The sequence below is a fragment of the Coturnix japonica genome, chromosome 4, assembly GCF_054131305.1.
Source record: "Coturnix japonica strain WE chromosome 4, WE-NBRP24, whole genome shotgun sequence".
NCBI lineage: Eukaryota > Metazoa > Chordata > Aves > Galliformes > Phasianidae > Coturnix > Coturnix japonica.
Genome location: NC_140666.1, coordinates 29,803,147 through 29,822,893, shown reverse-complemented (window position 1 = coordinate 29,822,893; position 19,747 = coordinate 29,803,147). Strand labels below are relative to the sequence as shown.

General features: G+C 36.0%; 1 protein-coding gene across 5 annotated transcripts in view; it reads right to left on the bottom strand.

The window, feature by feature from the left end:
* Positions 1 to 9,847: 9,847 nt before the first annotated feature.
* The window catches only part of TLL1 (tolloid like 1), a 133,149-nt gene continuing 123,249 nt past the window's right edge, over positions 9,848 to 19,747 (bottom strand). For all 5 annotated transcript variants that reach the window (XM_085544821.1, XM_085544825.1, XM_085544822.1 and 2 more), the window contains 3 exons: positions 18,875 to 19,088; positions 12,850 to 13,100; positions 9,848 to 11,843 (listed from right to left, as the gene is read on the bottom strand). In XM_085544821.1, the coding sequence (XP_085400947.1) occupies positions 11,709 to 11,843; positions 12,850 to 13,100; positions 18,875 to 19,088 (600 nt within the window). In that variant the 3' untranslated portion in view covers positions 9,848 to 11,708. The remainder of the gene's footprint in view (positions 11,844 to 12,849; positions 13,101 to 18,874; positions 19,089 to 19,747) is intronic.

The following is a 19,747-nucleotide window of genomic DNA, read 5'->3' as shown; positions in this document are numbered from 1 at the left end:
AGTTATTCTTTTTCTACTAACTGAAGAGATATTTGATGAAAGAAAATGTCTTATCTTGGGCATATACTGCATTTCCTCAACCAATTAAAAAGATCAGAATTTACAAGTTTGCCCTTCAACCTACAACTCTGTTCATGTGATACATGAGATGAATATTAGGAGACTGATTAGATCATGTGAGGTCACATGAGGACCGCCTACAAACGTGTTTTCAGTGATGCTTATTCAGCACCTTGAGTTAAATCTCCTTCACTGATTCAATGACAAAGTACACATTGCTTCCACTGAGAACAAGAAGCGGATCAGTTTTGCTAGCACGGAAAGGTTCAAATCCCAGCTAAGATGTTCATGGTAACAGAATATGTTGATTTATATTCTAGAATGTTTCACTCACAGAAAGGTTTTCCTCAAGCTTCATGGATGGCCTGTGAGAACAGCCCACAGTGCTAATTTGTATAAAGAACTAATTGCAAATCTGCTTCATCCTCACCTTAAGGACTACAAAAATGCAAAAATACAAATTAAAATAAATTAAATTAAAAATCCCGCAACTCAAACTAATTTATACAAGACTCAAATTCCTTAATCAGCACCATGTAATGAAGCAGTAAATAGTTAATAGCAAAAGAGTGACAAAAAGCAAGCATTTGGAAAATGCATTTCTTGGAATCTAACTGCAGATCAGTGGTGGGTTTTATATAGGCTTATAAAACCTGTTCTGTGAATATGCTGGTGTATAACCTGCTATTTATTAATCCCATGTTGAATTCCACATAAGTTTTGTACCTTGGTGCAACTTTCCTGCAAACAAAGAACAATCATGAATTTATTTATTTATTTATTTTCTAAATTAAAGCTCGGCATAAACAGATATGTTGAGCCCCTAGTGCTTAAGAGAAGTAATATTTATTAATAACATATATATATCTGGAATAGTAATATTCCAGAGGGTGGAATGCCTCTGTGGAGTTTCTGCAGTGAATTGGGTCAACACTTCACCATACTGGTTTCAAGAGTCCACAAGCAGTGAAGTCTATTTAGTACTCAATTGCCTTGAAAGTTTCTGATCAGCAGGTAGAGCAGATTGACCCTTGCGCTTCAGTTCTTGAGTTCTTTCAGAGCAAGAAGCATTCCTGAACAGCTCAATTGCTGCTTTATACTATTTATTAATTTGTTTTGTTACCCTTCTCTCCCAGCCTCCAAACAGGACATCTAGCAAGATTACTAAGGTATTTTTGCTCCTCTCCTGCGTAGGGAGAAAATCATCAGTTTTTTTAGAGATCCTAAATGAATGTGAGCCAATATTGCTGTTTTTTGTGCAGGTCTAAAGAACTTGAGTCTTGTAATTGATTTGGCTCCTCATGTGTAAATTTGAATTGTGATAGACTTTCTCTCTATCAGTCTTCAGAGCAGTAACAGCTCCTCAGGCCAGCAGAGTTGAGGATTTCTGCCCTGCACACATTAGAGCTCAAAGAAGAAGATGGAGATGACATTAGAAGGGAAGCGGATGTGTAAGAACAACTTCTAGGACCCTGTTGTCCCAAGACAAATTCAGTACGCTCACTCAAGGAATTTTAGGAGAATAGATTGGTAAAGAATGTATTTTATTTTGAGTCTACTTATGTATTTTTAATTGGTCCCTGCAAATGTCTTGCCTTTATTTTTTTTTTATTTTTATTTTTTTTCTTTTAGCATTTAAAGGCTAGACTAAATTTCAGAGATGTGATATATTTGCTTCGATCTAGATGTAAAAAATAAAGCTGAAGTCTTTCAGCTGAGGAAGGATATTAGGTGATAAACAGTAAAGGTCACATTATGACCTGCACAGCCCCAGCAGAGAAGTTCATTCCTCAGCTGTATGGAGAACTCAAAGAATCAATTTCCTAGTGGTCCCAAGAGACACAATGGTTGACAGAAAGATAAATAGGGAACTAGAATTTTAAGAAATATGGACTATCTTTGAATTTAAAGGAAATATGAAAAACAGAAGGGCCTTTTACAGTATGAGCGAAATGCAAGCTTAAGAATAAAAGGAATAAGAGTGATAAATACTCAAACAAATATTTAAGCCAAGAGAAAAGTAAATTATTAAATCATAATATTCTCTAAATCTGGATTAGTAGAGACTGCTGCTCTTCATATGAAATTATATATTGACCTTCAAAAGAGTGTTTAAGCAAAATTGGAGAAGCTGGATTGGCTACCATACTTCATTTTTTATTCTGATGATGTTAAATGAAACCTATGTTTTAAAGAGGAAAAAAACCTGATATGTTTATAGAACATAAACATAGAGAATCAAAGGAAATACTGATGAATTTTGCCTGCTAGAAAATAAAAACTAAAAAGAAAACTGGCTATTATTCATTTCTATTTCTCTGAACGCTTATTTTTCTCTCTGATAGCAGCGTTAAAGACAACAGAGAGATGTAAAAAAGCACATGAAGAAGTTTCTTTTAGATATTTCCCAAAATAAATTCCAAGGGAAAAAATCCTACTGTTTATTCCTTTGTGGGATATGACAATTATGGAAAACCAATGGAAGATATCATTCAATTTCTCACAATTTCAAATGTCCCAGTGTCCACAGTTTCAATTGTCCCATCTATGTGTGTCTATTTTTTAGATGAGATTTGTCTTCAGAAGGACTGGAGAAAAAAAAAACAACAGAAGACCTGTAGGTTAATTCTATCACAGAAGAGTGAATAGAACTTAACAGTATCTTAGAACAAAATGTTATATTGTTGTCAGCTAACATATCTTTTGTTTATTTATGTTGTGTATTTGTTATTTATATATTTGCAGCAGAGAATATCAAATTATTTAAAGTAACAGTGATTATACATGAGGAAATACTTTCTCACATTTAATTCTTTACTTTTATTTCTTTTTTAAGTTGTTTTTAATGCTTTTTTGCTAATTATTTTTTGTTTATTTGTTTGTTTGAGTTTTTGTCACTTTATCTGTATTTTGGATAGAGTTGCAGGATGAAGATACTGGAAAAAATGTGTATTGTCTGCAGATATAGCAGACAATATACATATATATATATATATATATATATATATATATATATATAAAAGCACGCATTGGTTATCTCAGACACAGAGAGCTGCTCATGATAGGCTTTCTCTGCTGAAATAATTGGGGAATACATTACCAATGGGAAGTGGATACGAAGGTAAGGCACCAAGTTAGTTTGGAATTCGGTGAGATCCACATTTAAGGCACCATCGAATCTGAGGGAAGCAGTAATGGAAGACACAATCTGACCAATGAGGCAATTGAGGTTAGTGTAGGTGGGGAGTTCAATGTCCAGATTCCTACAGCAAATGTCATAGATGGCCTCATCATGAAGGCACAGTCAGAATGCTCCAGAGTGGTGTGGGTGGTCAGGATGGAGTTGTACAGCTCAACAAAAGCTGTTGAGACCTGTGGTGCAGGGTAGATGGCAAATTCCAATTTAGACTTTTTCCCATAGTCCCATATATATATATATATGCAATATAGCATCTACAGTATATAACAATAAAGTTACTGTAGAAATGCTCTGCTCATTAATAACAATCATCATCTCTTTAAATCAGGTTCGATCTTACTCATGTAACCATGTGTTCCCAAATGAATAACACATGGTCCTGGCAAAGACTATGAGAAATGTGCAGAATCCTTTTGGTTTCATAAAATTAGGTAGAAAGAAGTAAGCCTAAAGCCAAAAGCTGTTAGATAAAGGTGAATTGTTGTGACCAACTCATCAGAAAAATAAGGAAAAGAATAGCATTCCTGCCATCTGAAGAAACCCTTTTCCCTCCAGAAATCAAGTATTTGCAGCAGTATTTGTGGAGAGCCTAGCTACACCAACTGTTTCCATCTCCTTTTCCCCTGAAACTTAGTGCTGAACTTCTGTTACTCTTCATGGCCTGATTTTGTCAGTCTTCCACCACAGAGGGAATTCCTTATAGACTGCAGTAACCAGATCATACTCCCCTACAGAGCCATAGACATACATAGTTTAGAGTTACACTGCCACATTTGTAGTCATTAATTTACTGTTCTGTTTCATCAGCTGCACACAGATCTAGGCAAAGTAATAAAACATTATGCTTTTCTCAGCCTCCCTCATTCGACCTCTCATATGTTCCTTAGCACAGCTGAATCACAGCTGAAGAAAGGATAAGTTCTTTATCTTCTATTTCCTTCTAGAACTACTAGATTTCTCACATTTCTATAGTTAATACTGAATGGTTACTGTTCCATATATACTCATTCTCTATTGCCAATCCAGAGGCAGGAACTCTCCCTGTCCAAAACACATTAAAGTAGAATTCATCAGAGACAGCAAACAAACTTCACGACCAAACCACAGTCTGTACTTTGGCAAAAACATGAAAGAGTTCTCAAAATTAAACCAATGTGAACAACATCTTGAGCTAGGCACAAGTGGACATTGCAAGTGTGCAACTAGTTATATTAACATCACTTTATCCAGCTTAATTTACAGACAGGGATGTTTTCAACATATTATAATTGCTGGATGAGTCTAGAATATATATGCATATATTTCGCATATCCATTGCCTATAAAGTAGCTGTTGATAACACATAAGTAATTCTAGGATTTGAAATAAAATACATTTCCCTCAAAGAAAATTTTTACGCTGCTTTAGTTGCAACTATTAGGAAAAAGTAAGTAGACAGATTTTTTGCTGTGATCCAAAGATTAGCATCTGAATTCTTGAACTGAAAGGTCTAATAAAAATTGTCCGCTCTCCCCGCCCCCTACCCCCCCTTCCTTTAAGAATCATGTAAAACAATAATCTCAAGTTAGTCTCAACCCTCCATGCAGGGCATGATGAAAATGAGCAACAAAACATTTAAATGTTGAAGCAGACCATACAATAGCACTATAACATATACAAATTATGAACTTTTACTGTACAGTTCAGCTGAAAGACTCACTCGTTTATAGCACATGCTGCTGAATTCACATGCTAGTAATGAAATTCTAGTAGGTGAGGTACCTTTGTGCTGAAACATATTAGAGACTTATAGGAATAGAATGGAAACTTCTACACACAAATAAATAAGCAAAGTCAACTAACCAATATATAACTCACTCTTTAGTGTTTCTGTTTCAAAATACCCTCTTCAAAGGACTCACAATTTATTTCAGTGTCCATGAGGGAATAATCAAAAGAAACAATGCCAAAAGCCATGAACTGTTTCTCACTAAAATTGAGCATAAAACAGTATAAACAAAGTCTCTCCACATGTCTGATTAAGAGCACTTAATTACAATGGACCAGAAGAGATCATTTCACACAAAACAAATTTCCAGTGGAAAAGATGAAACCAAACTTTAAAAAACTCGTTGTCTGGGTGGGGATTAAATTCACTTAAGAATCATGACAAAATACAAAGCAAGCAAGATGTGAAGGCAGACTGGGGCAACAGTAGACCTCTTCCAGAATTCAACTATTCATGCCAAGAATCTGTTTCTTTATGAAATCCTGATCTAATTTTACAATAAATTTTGCTTCAAACTCATGTCTGCTTTTTACTGCATTAGAAAAAGTAAAGTAGGAAGCGAAACAACAAATTCAGAAGTGTTTCTCAGATAACATACCAGAAAAAGAGCTCCATAGCTCTCTTTTTTGGAGAGACATCAGGCACTGAAGGTTTTGGTATTATTGTACATTTTTCATTCAAACGCAGAGATCATTTTTTCACTTGAAATGATCCATTCCACTTAGGATGCAAACAGATGTTATTCATTCAACAGTTTCACACAAAAGAAGGGATTTTAAAAGACACATTTGGGATATTTTCCACAGTCCTATAACCGTTAAGTTCATAATAAAAAGTAAAGATAAAAAGCAAAGGATACTTGTCATCTTGCAACTAGTCAAATTTAGTTCAGTAGTGCTAATTACAAAGCAATCATAAACCTAATCCACTTTGCACTTTTAGATATTTTCCTTATTGTTTTCATGGATACCCATCAAATACACCGAGCAGCCTGAGTCACCTGGGTAAAAATCAGCATATACAGAGATAGCAAGGAGCATTAAATTCAAGGCAGCAAAGAAATTCTGCTTGGATTGCTAGATGCATGATGTTCATCCAAGACTCTCTCTTTATGGTAGTCTCACCACAGGATGTTTAGACTCCTAGAGGCCATTAGAGGCACCTGCCATATAATCATAGAATGCCTTGGGTTGATAGGGACCCCAAGGATTATCAAGTTCCAACTCCACTGCCACAGGCAGGGCCATCAACCTCCAGATCTGGTATCAGACCAGGCTGCTCCATCTAATCTGGCCTTGAACTCCTCCAGGGATGAGGCATCCACAGACTCTCTGGGCAGTCTGAGACAGCACCTCACCCCTCTCTGTGAAGAACTTTCCTGACATCTAATCTAAATCTGTCCTCCATGAGCTTAAAAGAATTCTCTACGCACATCTTGCCCATCTTTCCCTTTTACATCCATTCCTACATCTTGCAGTCACCATAGGAACACAGTACAGACCACAGTACTGTAAGTTACCCCTTCGTTTTTGCCTTCAATGTTCATCATAAGTAGGGTCTATAGTAACTAACCACATTCATAAGTTCCTTTAGTAGTCAGGAAATTTCTCTAATGTTAAGATTCTGCTTTATCACACCAAAAAAGATTGTTTCAACAATGCAATTAGCTGTTCAGCTTATTCTTTAAAAAACTTGTAAACTCAGATTAACACTAAACTATTTTTGTTATTAGTCAAACTGACCAAGAAACTCCAGAATATATTAATCTTTTTCTAAAATGCATATTTTTCTAAATATTGTGCCCATGATATAGGACTTCAAATGAAGATTCACAGAAAAATATAAGAAATTGGTATATTTCTAATGATTACCTAGAAATATCCCCAGAACAGTTGCCTTTGATGACGTCACAACAATGAGAATTACTTCAATAAGTAATATTCTCCCTTCTACTCTTCTTACATAGAGCTGAACTTATGGATTTCACCAAAAGAAATTGTTTGTATCACAATAATTCGAAAAGATAGCAATGTTAAAAAAGGCAAATATATTAATATCGCTTAGTATTTCAGATAAATTTGTTTTTCACCTTCAGAATATCAATTTAACAAACGCTGGTCAGCAACTTTTATAAGCAGCTATACATAATAACTCTGGCTTTGAGTTTAGTTGAGAAGTGTCCGGATTGTAGATGTAAACAATTACTATTTTTTGTCCACTACCATAGAGCTTATATCTTCACCAGTTTTAGTTATTTTAAATACTGTGCAGCAAATGCTTTGCACAGATTTTATTGCTGACTTTCACGACTGAAAAACCCCTTTGCATACTGCTCTTGCTTCTTTAGTCAACACTCAGTACAAAGTAGAGCTTAATATTTGAGAGGGGGTTTTCAATCCCAGGGAACTATTCCATCTCTAACATTGGAGAGTCTCCTGTGGCTCAGCTTACATATTTTATTATTCAAATCTGTCCTTTTACTCCTGTATATATTCTCATTATATATCCTAAACCATTTTACTCTTCTCTGTGAGAATCACATGCTGTGCGAGAGACAAAATGTCCTTCTCTCTTTGGAAGGAAATTTAACCTCATTTCATTTCACCACGTGGCCACTTATTGTGATGAGAAAAGATGAACTGTTCTGCTGGAAGAGAAAAGCCAGGGTGCAAGCTCTAAGAGAAAGCCATACATTCACAATGATTGGTGGTATTGTATTTCAGATGTTGCCATCACATGGCAAGTACTCTCCAATATAAATGCATAGAAGCGATAATCCTTCCTGAGAGTTCCAGCATTACAGGACAAATTATTATTGTCCAAGGGTCACTGAAGAGGAAAAAGAAGCTTATGTACTTAGTCTCGTAGATTAGGATGGGATTTGATAAGTTACAAGACCATCTGCAAGACAAGTAGAAAACATGAGAAAAAGCTGTTGTAGTTGTGGGATTAAAAGAGACCTATGCCTATCCAATGTTTCCCTTTCACTGTTCACCCAATACTACAATATATTTTTGCATCTGCTTGGCTTGCTTCCTTTGCAAGCTCAAACAAGGAACTAGGAGTAATCAGGTAATTGTCTAACAAGGACAAAGTTGCAAAATACATTAGCCTTTGTTCTTTTTGCTTTAATCACGCTTCATTCAGTCTGTTATTCCATGTAGTAACTAAACACTTGCCTATTATTTTTTTTCAATTAGACAAACTAGAACACAAAAATAAAATAAGTGTTGTCCCAAATATTCAACTCAGGACAGCAAAACCTAATAGTGACAGGGCAGGTTTTGGGGGGTGAGGGGGTGAGGGGGAAGAGGTGAACAAAAATGGAAGAACTATTGCCCACTGTTAATCCTCCTTACAACTCATGCAGTTACTCACCATTAAGATTTAAAAGTCATTTCTTAGGTTATCTTCAGTTCTCTGGTAAAAAATACAAAATAATAAAAAATTATATTGTCCAATTTAATTAATCATCTAACTTTTCCCTCAGGTAAGTGAAAACAATATAGTATAAAGCATTTTTAATGCGCACAAAGGATGCATTGAATATAAATAATGGAAAGTGTTGATTCTGCTAATGACTGCACCTTCCCTTCATGTAATGTAGCAAAATTACAGGTTCAATCTCCCAGACAGAGAAAGTTTCCATCCAATTAATTTATGTATTATTATTATTATTATTTAATTAAGCTGCTTAAAATGAACTATGCTTTAAGCAATGCTGTTTTGTGCAGTAGTCAACACTTAAAGGTAAGACCTTTAAATACTACATTGTGAAAAAATTTCTCAAAGATTTTTTGGGGAACTCACATTGTTCATCACAATTTCTCCAGTATAAATTACTTCTTTCATTATTTTCTCAGGGTTACTATAAACCATGCTCCATTAAACCGGGAGTTGACAAAATACGTGATTTTCATTACCTCAGGAGAAACCTCCTTACTCAGAAGTAACTCCTTTTTATAGCATCATGAGATATCTACTAAAATCGTGGTATATGAAAAGATGTAATCAATATTGAATTTTAATAATCAAAATAATCATTAAGAACACCTACTTCATTTTCACCACTGTTATATATATGGAATCTACAAGCATGCAATTAGAGAAATAAAATTTAACTTTGATTACAAAGTTATGGCAACCTTCTTATGACTTCTATATACACAGTGTAAAATAAGCCTAAATATACTGTGCTGAAAACTTAGGTTTTATATGCTCCCAGACAATCGGTTTCCACAGGTCTTGGAAATATGGTGTTCTTGCTCTCAGTTTGTGTAGTTCCCCAACTACTCCAGTGGCACTATTATACATACGATAGCAGGATTTGTACACACATACCAGGGGCCTGGGTGAATCAACAACAACAAAAAAAATCCACTCCAGAAAATAATAATCTTGGTTACAAGATCTTAATCTGTGATTGTTAAAGTAACCTTCAGGGGAAAAAAATAATAAATAAATAAATAAAATAATTTGAAAACCAGGTATATTTTTTAAAACAATTGTTCAGCAAATGGTACAGAAATTATGTATCAACATTAAGAATATATATTTATTGTTACATATAGTCTAGATGTATAAAAGGTGGTTCTTATATATATGCACAAAAATTTCCTAACTGGATTTTGTAGTAAAAGACCTTGAAAAAAAATGTACTTCATGTGCAAATAACCTGTAACGTGAACTAAACAAAAGGACAATGGATCAGCATTATAAAAATACAGAAATCGTTTGAAGTTTCATACACATAAGCTGTCTGGAAAAGAAAATGGTAAGATGTAAACAGTTCGAGGTGTTAAAGCAGCCAAAGACAACTATACAGACATTTGGTTTTTTATTTTTATAAAAAAAGATCAGATTTATTAGTGCCAATGTATGGTCATAATAAGGTAACAGAAACTAAGCTAATCTGAGTAGCAACTTACAAGAAAGGATATCAAAATAGTATTTCTTGTAGAGTGAAACATAATACTTTTAACTTGGTTCTTGCCAGCTAGAAGTCCCGTTATCTCTTTATGAAGCCTTTAAAGAAAAGTTGCTACAGTCAAATGGGGTCCTGGTAGAACTTGGCACATAAAGAAACAATTCAGTGTTCATCCATACAATACCTCTCACTCCCCTGAAGCAGTCATACATACAATACTTACATAAAGCATATACATTAAGACTAAAGCCGTGTATGGCCTAAAGCACATAGAATACTTCAGTTCTAAACATAACATATCTCTACATCAAAAGCAAGTCGCTGTGTATTTACAGGCAGATGATCTCATTCTGCAGATGGGGATTTTGCTTGAAGATCCTTCTATTAGCATATGCTAAAATGTCCAAGTCATTATTTATCAAATTAGAGGTGTATCCACAGGAAGATCTGTCTGATAGTGTGCGAGGATTCTAAGGCAATAGTAGTATTTGTTCCACAGGACTAGTGCTGCCATTGCAACCTGCCCTCCCTCAGAGCAGCAAAGACTTCCTTTTCTGGATTCAGCCAGGCATAGTGAGACATTCATGATCTTGCAAGCTGTTGGCTCAAAAGTCCAAAACTTCTTGTTGGTTATTTTTGTTGCTGTTTTTAATGTTCACAGAATAGCACCATAAGAATTCACACTTGGTAAGAAACAAAGCCAGGATCCACTGTTTTGATTTGCTTTTTTCATCATCACAGATACTCTTCCTTTCAGAGAAAAAAAAAAAATCTTAAGGAAACCTCCCACTTGGATACTACTGTAGCTTCATTTCTGATTAGCTAAACAAGACAATTAGCTCAGTAATAAAGAGGTCCAATGAAATAAAGCTTTGCAGTGGCTCCAAGTATACTGTTGAAAACAAATTCAGTAGAAGTTTCAGACAAAACTATATCTCATGGATACAGATTTGATGAAAGGTTTTCATCTGTCTATATTCTACGTTCAGTGCAAAATAAGAGCACATCATCAGACACAGCTTACTTAACCAGTAAACCTAACATTTTCAGATGCTTACACTGTTCAAATTCAGTTAATCAAGCTAATGATGACCAATGTGACAGTTCAGACTCCTCAGTCATAAGTAAAACAAAATACTATGTTTCAGAAGTAAGATTTTCCAGTTTCAAAATGCTGATAACCTGATACGATAGATGAACAGGTAAAAAATACAGAACAATGCAGAAAACCTTTCAATTTCATATCTTCTTTCAAGTCCTTGTACACATTGTCTGCAGGATACAAAGTTAAAGCAAGTAGATATAAGGACAGTATTTTACGAGCGTGACCTGAAAGAGTTTTTTCTGCTTTTCTCCTGGACACCATACAACTGTCAGAAGGAAGAACGTTTTGTAGGGTCACCTCACCTGAACATAACTGATTGAATGTTCACTCATCTATGACAAATGTCAAACCATGGACAAAAGCTTTCATATTCTCCTGGAAGCGTGCAAAGTCCTTTCACCATCTTTGCAGAGACAGTCAAGTATGGAGCCTGCACATCACCATCATGTGTAATCCACTGGGATAGGTAAGTGTTTTTAAATTTTTGTCTGTTTGTTTTTTGTCTCTTGTCTTAGAAGTCATCATTTCAATTGGACTCATATAAAACATTTGTGCTAATAACTTCAGTTAAATAAAAAAGACATGACTTCCTTTCCACTGTGCATTCCTTTTTGTCGCACTCTCCTTCTCTTGAATAGAGGTTCTTGTGTTATTTTTTGGTGCGCACACTGTCCGGATATTTTATACTTCTGTATCGTATATGGAATCCTTTCTTGTTGATTGTATCATCGGTGTGGAAGTGAAGTAAAAGATATTCCCCTGCTGAATAGATTTCTTCTGGTGGCTAAAATAAATAAAAAAAACAAAAACAAACAAACAGTAAGTAAATTATCTGTGGACTCTGCGTATTTATCCCCTCAATTCAGGTATTATTTATTTATTTATTTTCTTATTGATATTGTTCTTCTCCTGTCACAACTTCTTGTGTAACAGCACAAGGTGGATGGGGCCCTGGGCAACATGATCTATTAATTGTGGAAGTTTGGTGGCCCTGCCAGGCAGGGGAGTTGGAAGCTCATGAGAGGTCCCTTCCAATCCAGGTCATTCTGTGATTCTGTGTCACGTGGTGTCATCTGACCTCAACTGAGAGAATACTTCTACACATTCAGGTCTAGACTATAGCCTAGGAATTTTTTAAGGCAGACAGAGGAAATGATGACCTAAATTCCTTAAAACTGGACACCAGTTTAAATCATGATATTTGAATTTTTGTCTGCCAGTGGAAGTTCACTCCATTAAAATTTTTGGGGGGTTGTATTAGTGTCCGACCTTCCACAATCTTGAGCTCAGGGACTGAACAGCATCTATATAAATGCTATATAATACTTTTTGAAGCAATAGATGAGTACATTATAAATGCCTTCTGGGAAGCTCTTGCCTGTAAAACATAACTTCTTCACTCAGATTTATGGAATGTGTTATTTTTCAATACCAATGCATTTCTCTGTAAGGGAATATGCTGCTAACTTTCCTAGAGGAACCGATACACACTCCACTGTCAGCGACCTAAAACTTAACATAGTATTACAATGTTTTGTTTAATAAATAGACAGGAATATTTACAGTGGAAAACATTTCAATGAAATGCTTTCAAATACCATATATGTAAATTTCTTTCTTTCTTTTTATTTATTTATTTTTTTAAATTGGATTAGATAATTTGTTATTTTATTATAACATCTAGTAACTCAACCTCATCTCTCCTTATTCTTTTCCTTCTTATGCTTTTTCCTTCTTTCTATTACTTACTGTGGAAATAAAAAGAAAAGCTTTAGTACTTGGTTACTTACCCCAGAACCACAAAATCGACCAAGTCTCATAGCTGTCTTATCATGACCATCAAAGAGCTCCACGTAATCATAACCACAGTCTGCCTCTTCTTCAACCTCAAAAGTCTGGAATATTAATTCAACTCGATAGCCACGCTCTGCCACCAGGAGCCAGTCACAGTCTGCCTGAACCGGATAGTTGTTATCACCAAACTGAGCATGTGAGTACAGGTCTTTGGGCTTGGTTTCAGCTTTCAACCGACCACCACACTCTGAAAATTAAGGGGGAAAAAGTGGACTAAGCTTATTCAGTGAAAATTAAAATTTTCTTTCCTTAATCAGAGGATGCACAGAGTACCATCCAGTATAAAGACAGACTCACTATTCCAAATTTTCACTATATACATCTTTTTTTTTTTTTAATAACTACAGAGACTTGAATATATTTCACCGTTTCCAAGTAAAGTACTAAAAGACAGGGAAACCAAAAGTTATAAGGAAAATGGTACTACTTTCTTCACGTAGACATTTGAGAACAAGCCAAAAGCTCTAAGTGGGGTGTCCACCATCCAGCAGCATCAGCCTTTCCACATGGATTAATGACAGAAGTGGCAGGGACATATCAGTTTTAGCAGATACAGTTGGTGATCAGCATGAGCTCATGCATGTGCCCTGCATTACAAAGAGTGTCAGATTTAATCTTCATGCTGTGATTGGAGAATTAGCTCTTTTCTAAATATCACAACTATACTTGCTAGCTTGTTTACTACACAGTATGATGGACAAATATTTGTCAAAAGATCCTGGCTTGGAAAAAACTGCTGCTACCAGCAGAAGTCATGTAGCTGTAAAAGTCTGTTCCTCAAGCAACTCCTAAGCTGAAGATCCTTGTCCTACACCGAAGCCGAAGTTTTATTTAAAAACTCTCTTTCCACACAAGCATAAAACACATCTTGCTTTCAAGACTGTTTACAACTACTTAGAGTGTTTGTAATTTAAATAAGACTATACACTTTATGGTGCAGTCCAGTTTAAACAAGAACAGAAACTGCTGGAAATAAACTGAATAACAACAAATAAATACAGGTGCTACTTCTCTATCCATTCTTTAAATTTTCATTGGCTATAATTAAAATTTGCTTATTATAATAAATATCTAATGAATTTAACTTTTAAAAGTAATTTAAACAGAGGTGCTGTGCATTTCCCAATTGAAGTGTCACTACAAGGTAATGTAGTAGTAGGTGTCAGTATCCACCTGAATCATGGGGAGTTTATTCCGTTCCCCATCCACGACTTCCAGGTCAGGGGACAAAGTACTCCAAGGATAATTAGTCTGACTTTTAAAGACAGATGTAAAGAAGGCACTGAGAACTTCAGCCTTTTCCTTATTCTCAGTGGTCACATTCCCTGCCATATCCAGTGGAGATTCTCCTTGTTCTTCCTCTTACTGTTAATATATTTGTAAAAAAGTTTTTTGTTCTCTTTCACCCCAATGGCCAAGTTGAGTTCAAGCTGGGCTTTTCTAATTTTCTCCTTGCATATCCTTACAATTTCTCTGGACTTTCCTCAAGTTGCCCATCTCTTGTTCCACATGTGGAAGATTGTCTTTTTCTCCTGGAGGAAAACTCCCTTTTCATCCACACCAGTTTTCTTCCCTGCCAGCTCATCTTTTTGGGACAGCCTGCTCCTGCACATCTTAAGACTTCCTTCTTGAGGAGTTCCCAACCTTCCTGGACTCTCTGCCCTCCAGGACTGAATCCCAAGGGACTCTCCTTACCACCATCCTGAATGGTTCAAAGTCCACCTTCTGGAAGTCTAAGGTAGCAGTTTTGCTGCCCTTCTTCCTGATGTCACCAAGCATCAAGAACTGTACAATTTCATGGTCATTCTGTCCAAGACAGCTCCTGACCTTCACATCTCCCACCAGTCCTTCCTTGTTTGTGCACAGCAGGTCTACTGGGGCACCTCCTCTGGTAGGCTCTCTTACTAGCTGTTATAACTAGGATGTTATTCTCCTTACACTATAAACCTCCTCAACTGTTTATTCTGTGTATTCCCAGAATATATCATGGAAGTTGAAGTGCCCCCATGAGAACAAAGGCTGACTACACTGCAAATTCTGCCAGCTGTTTGTAGAACACCTCATCTGACTCTTCATCCTGGGTAGGTGCTCAACGTCAAATAACACTCTAACACAGAAAGCCACACCAACACCCCTCCTTTCTTGCCAGTCCCTTCAGAAGAGATTGTAGCCATCCATTGCAGTACTCCAGCCATGGGAGCAATCCCACCATGTTTCTGTAATGGCAACTAAGTCACAGTTTGCCTGCCGCACAATGGCCTCCAGCTCCTCCAGTCTGTTGCCCATGCTGTATGCATTGCTGTAGATGCACTTTAGCTGAGTCCCATGCCTCACCCCCAGTCCTGTCACTGTTCCCCAAGGCCCACCTCTAGGAGGCCTGGTTTCATTCCCATCTACCTTCATACCTACTTTAAGGCCCTCTCAATGAGCCCCGCCAGCTGCTGGGCTAGGATCTGTTTTCCTCCTTTGAGACAGGCAAGACCCATCTGCAGCCATCGGGCCAGGTGCCAAGTAATGATGACAATAATAAGCAAATCATTATTTTTTAACAAGCAAATGAATGAGTCAAAACAGGAAACATGAATAACGTAAGTAATCTAATCTGTTTATGCATGTTCTATTGTTGAATTTTATTTTTTAAAATCCTTCTATATTTTGAAAGTCATAAAAGGCACGTGTTAAAGAAAACATGCAAAATGAGATACTTCAAGCTTTTATTTCTCATTGTTATTAACTGATTATTATTATTTTTTCTTCAGTATTTGATTTCATTTATGTTTCTGTGACTTTTTTTTTTTTTTTTTTTTGACTGGAGTGTTGCCAGCATTAAGAACATCTCCCCGCTTCAGACACAGAACAGCTGCTAAATGTTTAATGAACTGTCTTCATTGTTTCCTTCTTTTTGCTACAGTGGACATGACTCTAAAGGAAAGCTGTTACCATACCAGCAACTGCAGAAAATGGCAAATTCTCTTTCATAGAACGTTTTGAGTTGGCACGGACCTTAAATATCATCTAGTTCTAATCACATGCCATAGGCAGACACGCTTCTCACTAGATAAGTTGCCCAAATAAATCCTTAAGGAACCTTCCCTTGAAATGCCTCCAGAGATTGAGCATCCACAGCTTCTCTGGGCAGGCTGTGCCAGTGACTCATCAAGTTCTGAGTAAAAAACTTCTGCATATCTAAAAGCAATCATGCCTTCTCCTGCCACTGCATTCCCTGATAAAATGTCCCTCTCTAGCCTTTCCTGTAGGTCCACTAAGGTACTGAAAGGCCTACTGATCTCCCCAGTGCCTTCTCCAGTCTGAACAACTCCAAATCTCTCATTCTCTCTTCACAGGAGAGGCTCTTCATCCCTCTGATCATACTGTTGCCTCCTCTGGATTCTCTCTACCATCTCCTTCTTATGTCGGGGCCCCCCACGGCAGAACACAGGTTTCCTCTACCCTTCTCCCATGGAATATTGACTTTTACTGCTTTAGAACAAAATATCCTAAAACTCCCATTTTAGAAATTCTACGATATTTTTTTTTTCTTTTCGTTTTTTAAGGACCAAGTTGTACTTTCAAAAGTTTACTTTCGCAGTGCTGCATTAGCCTGTATGACACAGACACTATGATAGGACTGCATCAGAGGGCAGTGCCAGAAAGCTGGGTTTAGTCTAGGTATCATTTGCCTGTACTTGTCATCACAGAGTATTGCAGGCATATCTGTTGTGCTGTAAAGGCAATGTACGTATCTGATTGCACACAAATATGTCTGACTTGTAAAGTATTATTTTTATAATAGCTTTAGGTGGGAGATTTTTTCTAGATCATCTAAGAAACAAAAACATTTTACGTATCTCTTGTTTTGAGGTCTTTTAGGTTCTCTCAGACTTCTTGTAACAATAACAGAAAATGGAGCAGTAGACTCTTGACTGAAAAGTTGGATAGATGGCAAAAGGTTTAAGTTTCAGGTTTAAACCCACAACGTCCCACTCTACCTGAACAAGCAAAACAAGAACATAACTTTGATACGTCACTGCCATATTGAACTCTCAGAATTCCAGTAGTGAATTAAAAGCCTGAAGTGAGATATCTGATATACCCAGATTTGTTCCAGGGCTGGCAGATAAGAATAGGACCTACAGCCACATGGAACCTCTTGCAACAGCAGCTTGTGACTAGGCAACACGAACAAGGCTATTCAGAAGGGATACCCAGGTGTTTAAGCGACCAAGTCACTCCTTAAGCATTGATCTTTAATCTTCTGTTGTGAGGACCTTTATAAATTCCTTCTTAATTATTTTCCTTTCTATGTTACATTTCAGAAACATTATTTTAAAAGTCTTTTAATTCAATCTGGTTTTTGATTCTTTATTTCTGCTATATAGTCATATCTAGAAAAGAATAAGAAAATAAAATCCATAGTTTAAACACTTGTTAGATATATTAATGAATGTGTCCAAAGCATGCAGGTAATATTTCTATGGAACAACAGTTTTGGCCTCAACAATGCAAGATCTGAGGTGTCTCTCATTCAGGTGGTATTCCAAACCTCATACTGGTGACGTGCTATTCAACCTAATGAGCATTTCGTGCAACAGCAGACTGGAGAAATAAACGTCCTAGTTTTGCTTCATGAGGCAAACTTAATAATTTTTACAGCATTCTTTAAAACTGGACAGATATTATTCTCCAGACTTTCTCAGAAGCGCACTATTATGCTTGCTCAGAAAATTTTTACAGTTAAGGCATATAAAACTCAGCACTTTTATTTGGTAGTTTCACACCACCTGTTTCTAACAAGACTTCAGACCTTTAATTACTTACCTCATGGTAATTTAACAAATGTGTAATTGTTACCATTTCTATCTAATTTTCTGTTGAAGGGGAAGGGTTAATCACGTAGGGACAGCTAACAAAGATGTATGCAAAGCAGGTTTTTCAACAAGAAAAACATAAATTGAATGACAGGTAGTTAAGCTTTTCCCTTTCCAGGCCCAGATCATGAAAAATGAAAAACAGTGCATATGATGTTTCCTACTGCTTTTCTCTGAAAATTTAATACAGGTTTATTCTTAATAAAGGAAAAAAAAAGGAGAAAAATGTTAACACTGCTGTATGAGGAATTTTCAGTTGGCTATTGCACGTCAGTGAAAAAGTAAAAGTAAAGTGAAGGAATGTACTGAGGTAGAAAAAGTGAAATAAACAAACAAAGAAATGAAATAACACACACACAAAAAAATCAACCTTGTTTTACAGCAGGCAATGGAAGTTCAGAGATTCAGCACTAGGGGCCACTGTAAGACAAACAATGCCAGGGAAATTACGCATGCATACTGAAAATGTCCTTATCTATCAATACAATTGCACTTTAGATTTCATGATTTCTGACAAACAATAAAGTTAAATGGTAAATGGGAAGGAAATTATTTTCCTAAGCTCTTTAGGCAACGTTTGGTATTGTTTTTCTTACTCTTCTTTTGCTTGTCTTTCCCTTTATAGCTCTGCAGGAAAGTAATAGCTGTTTATACAAAGCCCAGACTCTTGTTTAAGTTAGAACAAAAAAGTAATAGGGGTGCATCACATGCCTTAGTGAAATACTGCCATTTAAAATACAATGAAAAGCTACTGAAACTTTTATAAACTAATGAATCCTATGAAATATCTCTTAGACTAACTTATTTATATCAGATCTTACTTAAAAATGTTTTAATTGTTTACCTAGAAAACTGAAAGAGAAAGAAAGAAGGAGAAAAAGAAAAAATGGGAGGCAAAAAGGGAGAAAGAAATGTCTAAAATATTAGAGAATGTTTTCTGCAATCTCCAATTTTTCCTACTGTTTCATTAGGTTTAGTTGTAACATTGTGTTATCTTTCAAATCATCCTGTTCCTATAAAAAGAAATGCTTGAGTATCTTCCACTAAAGAATGAAGGGGAAGTTATTAGTAAGCCACATCCTGATATCCTGACCTGTAGAGTGTGTTGCTTGGAAGCCTTTCCTTTGAACTGATGCATCAGAAATAAAGCGGAGAAACATTTTGTTTCCAGTAGCAATAAGAGGCTCTGGTATCTTACTGCCACATAAGCGTCCCAGAATTGGTGATTTTTCACTTTCACCATCAAACACTTCCAAGTGGTCATAGGCACATTCTTGATGTTGTTCTATCTCAAATTCATTGAAAGTCTGGGGAAAGAAAAGCAGAATGAATCAGTGTAGTACTGTATTTACAAGGTACGTATGTAGTATGCTTCAGAACACAAAGCAGAGACAACGGATAATAGCATTAACTGCTTCTACAACTCCATCGGTTTGAATCACATGTGAATATCTGTGTAACAGAGTTTTAAATTTAGAATGTTGGGGCCTTTCTTTTGAGTAATTATTCTTTGTAAGATTATTCTAAATTTCACAGAACATTTGAAACAGAGCAAAAAAGCAGGAAGTCTTTTGGTGCCTCAGATAACTGAGGCCTTGAAGCATCTGTGAACCGTAACACTTTCCTTTTTTTCTTAACCTCGCTTCACAACTAAAGCCTTTGAGGATGACCTTTCCACATGTCTGGTTATATGTGATAATTTCAATTCCTAATCTATTATTAATGATAGAATTTCTATTATTACAAAACTAAGACTACTTCAAGCTGCATCCTTTATGCTAACACCACATTTTTGCTAGTGAAAATATGAAATATACAAAAATTATTTTGTCTATATTTATTATACATATAAAAAAAATTAAACACTTTGGCAGACTACTTTGGTTTCTTCACCTCACACAAGAAGATTTAGATTATTGCAATGGTCTGAACACAACGATAACAAACTACTTCATTTCAAATCTAG